The 14,073-nt window shown below is 38.6% G+C and overlaps 1 protein-coding gene across 1 annotated transcript in view; it reads right to left on the bottom strand.

The window, feature by feature from the left end:
• M1AP (meiosis 1 associated protein) overlaps positions 1–12,646 on the bottom strand; it is a 104,658-nt gene extending 92,012 nt beyond the window's left edge. The window contains exons 1-2 of the mRNA XM_017964220.5: positions 12,588–12,646; positions 5,939–6,224 (exon numbers count right to left, since the gene is read on the bottom strand). Of these exons, the coding sequence (XP_017819709.4) occupies positions 5,939–6,178 (240 nt within the window). The 5' untranslated portion in view covers positions 6,179–6,224; positions 12,588–12,646. The remainder of the gene's footprint in view (positions 1–5,938; positions 6,225–12,587) is intronic.
• Between the last annotated feature and the right edge of the window lie 1,427 nt (positions 12,647–14,073).

Here is a 14,073-nt window from a genome sequence, read left to right as displayed (position 1 = left end):
CTTCAATTGATATAATCATGTGGTTTTCTTCTTTAGCCTTTTAATATGGCTTATTGATTTTCAAATATTGAATGAATTTTGTATCCCTGAAGTTCTATTTAGTCATGTTGTATAATTCTTTTTAATTGCTGAATTCTGTTTGTTAATATTTTGTTAAGTTTTATGTCAAATATGTTCATGAGAAATATGTCTTCAGTTTTCTTTTTTTTGGTACTGTCTTAGTCTATTTTTGGGATAAAAAGTAGCCTCATAAAATGAGTTGGAAAGTATTCCCTTCTCTTACATTTTCTGGAAGAGATTATGTAGAATTGATGTTATTTTTCTTTAAATGTTTAGAATTCTTCAGTAAAACCATCTGGGTCTGAAGGTCTCTTTTTCAGGAATTTAAAAGTTATGAATTCAATTTCTTTAATGGTTATAGGGCCATTCAAACTATCTGTTTCACATTGGGTGATTTTGATAGTTTGTGCTTTTCAAGGAATTGGTCCATTTCATCTAAGTTGTTAGATGTATGTATGTAAACGTATTTGTACTATTCCCTTATTATCCTTTGGATAATAAGGGCCCATAATGACAGTCCCCTGTTTCATTCCTGATATTGGTAATTCACATTTCCTTATTTTATTTTTATTTTTTTTTAGATGAAGTCTCACTCTTGTCACTCAGGCTGGAGTGAAATGGTACAATCTTGGCTCACTGTAACCTCCACCTCCTGGGTTCAAGTGATTCTCCTGCCTTAGCCTTCCAAGTAGATGAGGTTACAGGCACCTGCCACCATGCCTGGCTAATTTTTTGTATTTTTAGTAGAGATGAGGTTTCACCATGTTGGCCAGGCTGGTCTCGAACTCCTGACCTCAGGTGATCCACTGGCCTCAGCCTCCCAAAGTGCTGGGATTACAGGTGTGAGCCATCGTGCCCTGCCGGTAATTTATATTTTCTTTTTCTATTTTCCTTGTCATTCTTGCTAGAGGTTTGTCAATTTTATTGATCTTTTCAAAGAATCAACCTCTTTTCACTGATTTTCTCTATTTTCTGTTTTCAGTTTCACTTATGTTTGCTCTTATTTTCTTCCTTTTGCTTGCCTTGAGTTCATTTTGCTTTTCTTTTTCTAGTTTCTTGAGGTGGGAGGTTATATTACTGATTTGACTTTTCTTTTTTCTAATGTAAGCATTTTAGTACCATAAATTTCCTTCTCAGCACTTTAGGAAGCTCAGCACTTCTCAGCTTTAGCTGCATCCCACAACTTTTTTTTTTTTTTTGAGCCTGAGTTTCACTTTGTGGCACAGGCTGGAATGCAATGGCACAATCTCAGGTCACCACAACCTCTACCTCCCAGGTTCAAGCAATTCTCCTGCCTCAGCCTCCTGAGCAGCTGGGATTACAGGCATGTACCACCACACCTGGCTCCCGGCCAATTTTGTATTTTTGATAGAGACGGGGTTTCTCCATGTTGGTCAGGCTGTTCTCGAATTCCTGATCTTAGGTGATCCACCCGCCTCGGCCTCCCAAAATGCTAGGATTACAGGCGTAAGCCACTGCTATGGCCATAAATTCTGATATTTGCATTTTCATTTACTTTCATTTCAATGTTGTCTTTTAAAATTTCCCTTGACATTTTGCTTTTTGGCCCATGGATTATTTAGAAGTATTTTGTTTAGTTTCCAGGTGTTTGGAGGAATTTTTCTGTTATGTTTCTGTTATAGATTTTTACCTTGATTTCATTGTGTCAGAGAACATACTGTGTATGATTTCAATTTTTAAAATTTGTTTAAATTTCTTTCCTTCATGTTATGGTTTAGTTTGGCAAATGTTTCATGGGTGCTTGAAAAGAATGTGCATTCTGCTTCTTGTTGGGTGGAGTATTATATAAATGTCAATTAGATCCTGTTGGCTGATGTTTTTCTATATCCTTATTGATTTCTGTCTAGTTGTTCTAAAATTGTTGAGAGAGGGACACTGAATCCAACTATACTTGTGGATTTATCTCTTTCTTCTTTTAGATCAATCAACTTTTGCTCCACATATTTTATAGCTTCTGTTGTTTGGTGCATACACATTTAAGATTTTGCTGTATCTTCTTGGTGGACTGACCTTTTCATCATCGTCTAATGTCCCTCTCTCAACCTGGTATTCTCCCATCTGAAATCTGTTTCATTGGATATAGTAATATAGCCACTCCTGCTTTGTTTTGGTTAATGTTTCCATGGTATATCCCTTCCCATTATTTTACTTTCAGCCTATATTTAATGTGTTTGAAGTTAGTTTCTTTTAGACAGGTTATAGTTGGGTCATTTAAGAAATTAACTGCCAAGCTCTTTCTTTTAACTGATGTTTTTAGGCCACTCATATTTAATATAACTATTGATATGTTAGCCTGCCAATTTATTTGTCGTTTTCTGCTTGGTCCTTCTGTTTTTAGTTTCTTTGTTTTCTTTTACATACTTTCCAATGGGCTATTTGAATATTTTAAAAATACTATATTTTGATTTATCTATGGTGTTTCTGAGTGTATTTCTTTGCATAGGTATTTTAGTGGTAGCTCTAATTTTTGCGTTATACATAGAAACTTATCAGAGTCAACTGGTGTCAACATTATACCAGTTCAAATGAAGTGTAGAAAGCTTACCTCCCTTTATATCACTTTACACTCCTTTGTTTATAATTATCTTAGGTATTTCCTCTACATATATCCCAAACTCTGGGGCTCAAGTGATCCTCCTGCCTCAGCCTCCCAAAGTGCTAAGATTATAGTTGTGAGTCACCATGCCTAGCCTCAAGATTTCATCTTTAACAATAGTTTTTAATATGATGTAGCTTAATGTAGTTTTCTTCATGTTTCTTGTGCATGGCATTCATTGATTTCTTAAATTTGTGAGTTTAGAGTTTTTATCAAAATTAGAAAAATTTTGGCCATTTTTAAAATTATTTTTTTCTGTCCCCTGTTCCTCTCCTTTGGTAACTTTAATTACACATAAATTAGATGGCTTGAAGTTGCCCAGCTTAATTATGTTCTATTTACATAACAAAATGATTATTTTCTTTCTGTGTTTCATTTTGGATAGTTTCTATTCCTATGTCTTCATGTTCACTAATGTTTTCTTTTGCAATGTCTAATCTGCCAATAATTCCATCTAGTATATTTTCCATGCCAGAAATTATAATTTTCCTCTCAAAAATTTTAATTTGGATCTTTTAAAATATCTTCTATATCTCCACTTAGCTTTTTGAGCACATGGAACCCAATTATAACAATTGTCTTAATGCCCTCATCTGCTAATTCTAACATTTATGTCACTTCTGGGTCAGTTTTAATTAATAATTTCTTCATAATGAGTCATAATTTCCTGCTTCTTTGCATATCTATTTAAGTTTTGATTGAATGCCAGACAGTATGAATTTTACCTTGTTGGGTGCTGCATATTTTTGTATTTCTATAAATATTCTTGAGTTTTGTTCTGGGATAGTTAAGTTACCTGGGAACAGTTTGACACTTAGGATCTTGTGTTTATGTTAGGTAGTCTTGAGCAGTACTAAGTCTTGGGGCTATTTTATGCCCTACTGAGGCAAGAACTTTTTGAGTCCTCTACCCAATGCATCATCAATTATGAGGACTTCCAGCTTGGTTGATATGAATATGTACTATTCCAGTTGTGAGTATCAGGTACAGTTGTCTTTAGTGCTTTAGGGTGCTTCATTCTTTGGCTTTGGGTAGTTTCCTTACACACATGTACTGATCAGTACTCTGCTGACTCAAGGGGAACCCTCTTCAGATCTTTAGAGTTCTGTATGTAGCTTTCTCTTTCTCTTTTCCTCTATGTAGCTCTTTTTCCTCCTTGGTCTCCCTGAAGTCCCAGATCCATCTCCTTGACTTAGGGAAACCACTGGCAACCCCCCAGGATATCCATCACCGCATTGTGAGTTGGAAACTTTCCCAAGGGAGTAAGCTAGGACAATTTTTTTTTTTTTGAGATGGAGTTTTTTTTCTGTCACCCAGGCTGGAGTGTAGTTGTGCAATCTCAGCTCCCTAAAACCTCTGCCTCTCAGCTTTAAGTGATTCTCCTGCTTCAGCCTCCCAAGTAGCTGGGATTACAGGCACCCAGCATCATGCCTAGCTAATTTTTGTATTTTTGTAGAGACAGGGTTTCACCATGTTGGCCAGGCTGATCTTGAACTCCTGACCTCAGGTGATCTGCAAGCTGGGTCCATTCTAAGTCTCACCTCATTTACTTCTTATCTCCCAGGGGGCTTTGTTCTTTGGTGTGTGATATCCAATGTTTTGAAAAATAGTTTTCATAAGTATTATCTGGTTTTTAAAAAATTGTTTTAGGCAAGAGGGTAAATCTGATCCCTGTTATTCTATCAAGGGTGAAACAATGACTTGCTTCTAATGAACAGAATGTAGAGGAAGTGACAACATGTTACTTTTGAGACTATGGCATAAAAGATATTATGGCTTCTTCATTGCTCTCCCTCTCTTTTGGATCAGTTGTTCTGGGAGAAGCCTGCTGCCACAAATTAAGGACATTCACGAGCCCTATGGAAAGATCCAAATGGTCAGGAAATAAGAATACCTGCCAACAGCTAAGTGAATATGCCATCTTGGGACTGGATCCTCCAGCCTCATGTGAGCTTTCAGATGCCTGACATCTTGGCTACAGCTTCATGAGGGACCCCAAGCCAGATCTACCTAAGCCACTTATGAATTCCTAACTCCTAGTAACTATGAGATAATGTTTATTAATTTAGGCCACTACATTTTGGGATAATTTGTTACACAGCAATAAACAATGAATAGAGGTACCAAGTTCTGCTCAAGCTGTAGAAATGATCAATTGAATTTCTTAAATAATTTTATCCTTTTCCAAACCCAGCCTAAGTAACAATGCACAGACAAAATCCCCACACTTAGCTCTTAGAGCATTTATATTAAACACTTTCCCTGTGTGACTTTTTTCAAGAAATAAATCGTGAGTTGTTGTAAGCCTAAGGTTCTGTCAAAGCAACCAGGGTATGTTCTAACCCAGGAAGCATAAAGTAATGTATATTATTTACATTCTTTATAGTATCAACAGAGATGTTATCTTTCCAATTCCAATGAGGGAAACTAAGGCATTAATCAAAAAGTAAGTAGATTCCATTCATATATTACATTAATAATTCAGCAATAGATTTATGAAATTTCCTTTTTTTGAAATCTTAAATAATAAGACTTATATCCATTGAGTAGCATATATTAGCAGCAAGGCTACCTCAAGGAAGGAGATGCATAGAAACTCTGGAAGTCTTTCTCATCTCTACAATTCTGAATTTTATATAAGGGAGAAAGGGAAGATAGAAATTTTGAGGAAGAGCATAGATAATTGTCTATGTGTGAAGGAGCTTTATAAAAACACTGTACCTGGCCCAGCCATTGCCTTCCATAACCCTAGGGGGCAGTTTCACCTGAGTCTGTGTGGAATGTAGAAAAAATACGCTCATGTTTTTGCATAGTTAGGGCTTTCTGAGCAAAGAAAACTGGTACCTGAGTTAAAGTGCAAGTCTTAGAAGTTAAAAGATGATTGAACAGCCAGAGACCTTAGAAGAAATTTAGAGGCTTCCCTCCTTCTGTGTTTACATTTCAAAGGGCATAAAAGGAGTCAGTTGTTTACATTTCAAACATCTGACTGTTGCCAAAGTTTCTCTCCCTCTCTCTGGAGTGAAAAGGGGCAGTCTGTAGCCTATTTATACTCCCAGATTAATAATTTTGGAGTTTCTCTTCAAGTGTGTACACCCCTATATATGCAGGATGCCCTCTTACTCTCATGGTGTCACTTGGGGGCTACCACATGTGGAGAGGTAGTGTAGTTATTGCTGTAAGTATTAATAACTATGATCCCTATTCCAGAATTACCACTGTATTTACTTTCAGGATAAAACGAATAAATATAGATATACTTACCGCAAAAGGGAGGATGCACTCATGCTGATCTTGTACCATGTATAAACTGAACAGGGACATGCGGCTGGGGCCCATCAAGCTGCAGGCTAGGGAGAAGAAGTTCTGCAGAGCCTCACAGAGGTTGGCACAGATGTCAGCCCAAGACGGTAGAGCAATGTGCACAATGAGAAGCCGTGGAGGTTGCTGGTCAATCTGAATGTGAGTGGAGGGCCCCTTACTGGTAGTTTGCCCAGGATGCATGGCAGCGAAACCAGAAGCGGAACTGTAGCCACCAGCTGGATATTCTCTACACATATAGGGAAGGAAAGAGAAACTACTGGTTTTCAAACTGAATTATGTGTGCTCTGTTGAAATATAAAACACAAGTTGGGGGAAAAAGTCCAGAAAGGAGTCAGATTGGGTACTGCAGCTGGTCTAGGCCATCCTATTTTAACAGCTCCCAAGAGATCTAGATTTTGCCTATAATGTAAGCCCAAAAATGGTTAGAGATGCTGAGTGGAATTAATCAAAAGTTACACCAAAACCTCAAGCTTCTGTCTCAAAGTCAGCTATCTGCTTCCATAAACTTTGTTTCTTTATTAGCATTTATTGTGCTCTATTATAATTAGTTCCTATGACTGCCTCTCCCCCTATATTGTAAGCTTCTCAAGGGTAGAGAACCTGTCTTGTTGATTTTATTCATCAGTACCTAGCATATGTGTGTTTAGTACCTAACAAATAATTCTTAAAAAATGAAAATATGACTACATTTCTCCTTGGTTAAAATTCTTTGGTTGTCTAAATCTCTTATAAGGTAAAATTTAAACTATCTTTAAGACCTGTCATTACTTGATTGTTAGACTCATTAGCAGCTGTTCTTTACCTTGAGGTTTTCATGGAAACAATACCAAATATATTCACTTTAGTGCATTTGCTCATGCTGCTTCTTGCCTCCAATACTCCTGGCTACTTTTACTAATCCCCAAGACTCAGATTAGGAAGTGAGAACAAATGAGAACACAGAATCAATATAAGGAATGAGAAAGGGACATTGTTACAAATGCTCAAACATGAAAGGGGTTATAAGAGGATATAATGAATGGTTTTAGGCTAATAAGTTTGATAAAATGGACAAATTCCTAGAAAAATGTATCTAATCAATACTAAAGAAATTTTAGAAACCTAAATAGTCTATAGCCATTAAGGAAATTTAACTGGTAATCAACTATTTTCCCACAAAGTAAGTTAGAAGGCCAGATGATTCCACTGATGAGTTCCATCAGACTTGCAAAGATCAAGAATATCAATTTTTTTTAAGAGATGGGGTCTTGTCATGTTGCCCAAGCAAGTCTCAAACTCCTGGGCTCAAGTGATCTACCCACCTTGGCCTCCTGAAGTGCTAGGATTACAGGTGTGAGCCACTGTACCCAGCCAAGAATTTCAATCTTGAATTTTTTTAGAGAACAGAAGAGGGAACACTCCTCAATTAATTTTACGAGGTTAGCACAATCTTTGAAAATGAAACCAGATAAAGGTGCAATAAGAAATAAATTACAGGATAATCTCACCTATACACTTGTAAATATTCTAAATAAAATAGAAATTGAAACTAATAATATATGGAAAGAATAATACAGCATGACCAACTTGAGTTTATCCCAAGAACCTAAGGTTGATATAACATTAGAATATCAATCATTGTAATTCGTCACATTAAAAAAGTAAATGAGAAAAATGATATGATCATCTCAATAGATGCAAAAGAAGCCTTTGTTTAAAACCCAACATTTGTGCATGATAAAGACTGAGTAGATAATAGGAATTTACCTATTCCTATTATCTATTAGGAGCAGATAATAGGAGTAGATAAAGAATAGATAATAGGAATAATCTTATAAAAGACATTTATAAAAATGGAGAGCAAACATTATTCTTCATGGTGATATGTTGAAAGCTTTCATGTAAGACAAGGCATGTGCTGTCATCACTTCTATTTAGCACTGTAGTGAAGGTAGTAACGAGGTAAGACAAATAAAGAAAAGGCATTGCAATGAAAAAAAGAAATAGTCATTGTGTGCCAATGATTGTGTATGTAGAAAATCTAAAATAATCTACTGTTTTATAATTTTCCCCAAAAGATCTCTTTGTCTGTTATTAAATTTTAGTTTTAGGGATCTATCAATTTTTAAATGTTAATTTACATTTCAAAGAACTATCAATGACAAAATTTCTCTCACTCTCTCATCTTTTCACATTTCATTTTTAGTTTGTTTCTAATGTATAGGAATATGGTTAGTTAAAACAAATTTTTATAAAGATGGGGTCTTGCTATATTGCCCAGGTCGGTCTTGAACTCCTGAGCTCAACCAATCTAACCAGCTCTGCCAACTGAAGTGCTGGGATTACAGGCATGAACCACTGTGCTCAGCTATAATTTCTGTATATTGATTTTATATTTAACAACCTTGCTACACTCTCTTACTAATTATAATAATTTATCTGTAGAACTTTTTGGATTTTTTGTTCTTAATCATATAATTCTTAAATAATCATATATACCAGGATACATGAAAAAGTTCAGATCGCAGCAGCCAAAAAACTATTAATAACAATCCTGTTCTTAATTACCCCAAATTGAAAAAAACATGTCAATCTACATTAAAATAGATAAATTATAGTATACTTCCGTATATAGCAATGAAGATGAATGAACTACAGTTGCATGTGGCAACATGAATGATTCTTAGAAACAAGCAAAAATAGCCATATTGTTTAGAGACACATAGTGATAAAACTATAAAGAAAAGCAAAGAAATAATAATCACAAAAATGAGGGTAGTGATTTTTCTCTAGGGAGGAAGGCATTATGATGAGAAGAGACAAAAGGAGGGGATTCTGGGGTGTTGGTAATGTTCTATTTCTTTCTTTCTTTCTTTCTTTTTTTGAGACAGGGTCTTGCTCCACTGCCCAGGCTGGAGTACAGCAGCAGCCAGATCTCAGCTCACTGCAGCCGCCACCTCCCAGGCTCAAGTGATCCTCCCACCTGAGCCTCCTAAGTACCTGGGACTACAGGCATGCACCACAACACCTCGCTAATTTTTGTGGTTTTTTTGGTAGAGACAAGGTTTCACCATGTTGCCCAGACTGGTCTCAAACTCCTGGGCTCAAGCAATCCTCCCACCTTGGCCTCCTAAAGTGCTGGGATTACAGGCATGAGCCACCACTTTCAGCCTCATGTTCTATTTCTTGATCTTTATTGTGGTTATTGGGTATTCACTTTATACTATTAAACTATACATTCATGTTTTATGATATTTTCTATATGTTATATTTAATAATAATATTTCAAAAAGAACATTAGGACAATCAAAAGAAAACATAAAAAAACCTGATAAAAAAGATAGCTAAAAAGATAGTTAAAAAATATGTCTCCACCTATGAGAACTAAAATCATTTTATATAATTTTTTTTTATCTAAAAAATGCAGGGAAACTTAAAGCTTCTTTGATTTCCCCTGTGACCAAGAGAAAGATAATTATGATAATTTTCAGAAACATTTTGGAATTTAGATTCTTTAAAAATGATTTAAGAATACATATAGGGCCGGGCGCGGTGGCTCACGCCTGTAATCCCAGCACTTTGGGAGGCTGAGGTGGGTGGATCATGAGGTCAAGAGATCGAGACCATCCTGGTCAACATGGTGAAACCCCGTCTCTACTAAAAATACAAAAAATTAGCTGGGCATGGTGGCACATGCCTGTAATCCCAGCTACTCGGGAGGCTGAGGCAGGAGAATTGCCTGGACCCAGGAGGCGGAGGTTGTGGTGAGCCGAGATCACGCCATTGCACTCCAGCCTGAGTAACAAGAGCGAAACTCCGTCTCAAAAAAAAAAAAAAAAAAAAAAAATGAGTTCCAATTATGTGCTGGATACAGCTAGAAAAATAAGTGAATGAATATGCTAATCTATTGAAAGTCATCTTGAACCAGAAATCCAAATCAGTTACTAATGTATTTATCAAGAAAGCACAAAATATATTTTTAAACTGTGTGTACATGGGGCCAGTTTCTACATGGAATGCTGAACTTGAAGTTCACATGGAAAGATTCACAATAGGTAGTCAGAGGCCTTATTTAATGTATAATGAGCTTCTACTTCCCTTGTCCATCTTCTCTCACATCTGAAAATGTCATTTTAAAGTAGAGGCAGTCCTCATTTTGCATGGTTCCAGTATATACAGATTTCAGTTACTGCAGTTTAGTTAATTAACATCAGTCCTCCAACCACACAGTTCAAATTTCAGTTACCATGGAATATTAACTGTAATTACATAAAGTACAAATTGCATCTAGCTTTTCAGTTCACAAATTACTATATAAATAGTTAACAGAATCAATAGTGTAGTATACTGATATAGTATAGTGTACTGATATAATATAGTGCTCAGTGCATCTTGATCAGTAATTAATTATATCACTTCTTTCAAAGTCTGTTGGTGACTGGTCACTGCAGATTCATTATTCAGTTAAAGCACAGACAGCAAAGTGCATAGTTGTGTTGCCTCTTTGTCTCCTAGTGGTAAGCCCACATGACAGTTTTACAAAAATGAAAACAAAGAGGGAACTAGCCAATAAAGAATGCAGCAAAGAAATAAAAAATGATAGTGTTGACAGTGAAATCAATCTAACGTAAGTGGAGTTAAAGAAGAAACAGCTGACTATGAGAGTGTTGACACTGCCACCATTTAATAGACTCTAGAGAAGCAGCCAGAGGAATTTAGTGAAGGCAAACTTATCAAAATACTTGAGGAAAGTCATTGTGATAGAAAGGATAAAGACATCCTACAGAAAGTGCCACTGGCAAAAAGCTTCACTATTAAGGAAACTTTCAGAGATATTTTACAAAATTGAAGGTACAAAGAATAAAATGTAGGAAACTGACCCAAACTTAGAAAGAATTATGACAGTTTGCCATGGCACGCAAAAAATGTTTGCTCTCTCATAAGTTTTACTATGAGAAGCAAACAAGTACAGTTCAAACTACTCTTGGTAAGTTTTTTCTTCAAATAAAACACTTTAGCTCTCAATGTTTCTAATGTTTTAAATTAGTGTATGAAATAGTTTTACTGTTTTACATTTCCCTATATACGTAGTAAGAAAGATTTAGTGTTTGGAAAATTTTTCAAGGTTACAGAACTACTGTAATTTTTCCCATTGGTGTTTAAGATCTCTTTGAGTGGTTTCAGTTTGCAGTCATTTTTCAATCCCACACTAATGTGCAACTGGAAGACTGTATTTTAAATGAAGTAAGAGGCAGTTCTCTTCCTTATATCCTCAAACATCATCAATTCATGCATCTGATGTGTTTGGGCATAGCACTGCAACCTCCACCTCCCAGACTCCAGTGATCCTCCCACCGTAGCCTCCTAAGTACCTGGGACTACAGGCATGCACCACAACACTTCGATAACACAGGATCTGACCTTATTTTGCCAAGAACACTCGCTTAATGGTTCCTCCCTGCGAATTGATTAAACCTGAAACAGGGCCTTGACCCACCCAAACCACCAAGTTACACCCAAACTAAAAACCTTCCAAAGACTTCCAATTACATCTTTGGAAACAAAATCCAAACTCTTTACCCTGGCCCTAAAGTTCTACTTCTGCCTTCTTCCCAACTCTCCATCCTCATGCCAGGCCTTCCCCTGCCTGAACCCCGGGAGACCCTCCCCTCCACAGATCGACCTCTCTCTGTGTCTCCCTCTGTGGATGTTTTGTTTCAAGCTGATATTTCTAGGTTAGGGCCCCTTTACACGCCCTCATTCACTTTGTCAAGTGATAAATTATTCAATGGTTCTCCGTCTGGCAGGGCCCCATTAAAGTTTTCGTGGGCCTAAGCATTTTCGTCTTTGTGGGCCCCTTCCTCATTAAAAAAAGATTGAAAGAAGTTAATGGATTTTGTGGCCCCTAAAAATCTCATTTCCCACCTCTCCATGTGAGAAAAAAATCAAAACATTTTCTTTGACTTTATGCGTTCACTTTAAACGAAATGAAAACATTCTCGTGGCGGGGCGCAGTGGCTCATGCCTGTAATCCCAGCACTTTGGGAGGCCGAGGCGGGCGGATAACTAGGTCAGGAGTTCGAGACCAGCCTGGCCAACATAGTGAAACCCCGTCTCTAATAAAAATACAAAAAATTAGTCGGGCGTGGTGGCGGGAGCCTGTAATTCCAGCTACTCGGGAGGCTGAGGCAGGAGAATCGCTTGAATCCGGGAGGCGGAGGTTGCAGAGCCGAGATCACGCCACAATTCTGGTTCCCGCTCCCCGCTCCCCACCCGCTGCACCCCGCAAGCCTTGTGGGCCCTCAGCATGGTGTCTACCGTGTCTGGCTGATCGAAAGCCGGGACCTTGGGCCTGAGGGTCCCGCAGAGGAGGCTCCGGGCTCAAACTCAGGGCAGGCCTGGCCGCCCAGAACAGTAGGAGAAGGGATGACTCTGACAGCTACGTCAGGGGCCTCTCTCTGGGCGTCAGTCCTGCCCCTACACCCGCCAGGGCCGGCGCAGTTAACACCTGCCTGAGGGCGGGACCGAGCTTGGCCCACGCCCAGCCTGCGAAGTGGTACCCACCGCTCTCGGACTGTCCTCCCTCCCCGAGGCCCTCAGCTCCTCCTACCCTGAGGCGTGGAGAAGCGTCCCTATCTTCTGAAGACAGAGCCCCCCCCGCCCCTCACCTGGCCCTCCCGGCTCTCAGCGTGCGCCCGCGCGTCTGGAGGCGCCCCCTTCAGGCCGCCGCGGCCGGGCGGGAGGCTCACTGAAGGCAGGGCGGGGACCAGCCGCCTCTCAGGGTGAACTTCAGGTGGCGCTTCAGGAAAACGGTCTCCAAGTCCCCAGACGCCCTGGGAACAGTCCTTCTTTATCCCTTAGGTAGAATTTTGGCTATCTGTGGGAAATACTGTGCTAAACCTGACACTTCTTTTCTACCCTTTCCCTTCCTGAAACATCCCAGTAGCGCCCCCACCGACTGTGTTCTTGGTTTTAACTTTTCCCTTCCACATCATTTCCTTCAGCCAGTCGCTATTCTGTTCACTGAACATCTGCAGTAGGTACATTATGTGTCATGCATTGTGCTAGGATTGGAGTACAGTGGACATACAGACAATGGTCCCTGCCCTCGTGGAAGTTATAGGCTACCTTCAGAAAGTTCTTTTTAGTCTTTTCACACTCTGTCCCTCTCTTCATACTCATTCTCGCTTACTTGAGGTTGATTCCCACAATCCCTTTGATGAACTCCAGATGGAGTAGGAGCGTCCCCTGGGTCTTCAACTCTGTCTGGTTGGATAGGAATTCTCTGAATTAGTCCACAGGAGAGGGAAAGATAATGCTAGTTCCGAGCTAGAAATGTACAGTTTTTCTTGTTTTCTTTATTATTATTATTGTCTCAGTTCCTTGCCTATATGCAGGTTGGAGGTGGCGTGGGGCAGTGTTTCAATGAATGACACAGGACAGGTTAGATGTTTCAACAAGAAAAGAGTCGCCTGCCTGTGTTCTAGTCCCACTAAACCATTTTGCTCCTATCAACTCTTCCTTAGGGTAAGAATGGAAATATTTAACCCATGATCTTTTTTAAATACTATAATCTGATATCCAAAGAGTTCCTGTGTTTCAGTTTAAAGGATAGCTTCTCAACAGATCTTTTCCCCCGTACAGTCCAAATTAGCCTTCCTGTCTCTAATCTCCAGATTATCCTTTCCAATGATGTTAGAATTGTCTTTGTAAAAATATTTTGATCATGTCATTCTTTGCCTTAAAAACGGTTTATGTTTCCTTTTTAGTTAGAGGGTCTATTATAACTGACCCCACCTACCTTAGTAGGCTCAACTCCAACATTAGCTGTCTTACTCCCCTTTGTGTAGCTATACCAGAGTACCACAGAACAGGTAATTTATAAATAAAGGAAATGTATTCTTAAATTCTGGAGGGTAGGAATTCCAAGGTTGAGAATCCCACGTCTAGTGAGGGCATTCTTTCTATGTCATCCCATGGTAGAAGGCAAAAGAGCAAGGGGGTACAAAAGAGCAAGACAGCAACACAGGGAGCTGAACTCACTTTTACAACAAACCCACTCTCTCAATAACTCACTCACTTCCAAGATAACGATA

The sequence above is a fragment of the Callithrix jacchus genome, chromosome 14 (assembly GCF_049354715.1).
Source record: "Callithrix jacchus isolate 240 chromosome 14, calJac240_pri, whole genome shotgun sequence".
Taxonomy (NCBI): domain Eukaryota; kingdom Metazoa; phylum Chordata; class Mammalia; order Primates; family Cebidae; genus Callithrix; species Callithrix jacchus.
Note: the sequence above shows the minus strand (reverse complement) of the source record. Positions and strands in the feature narration are given on the sequence as shown.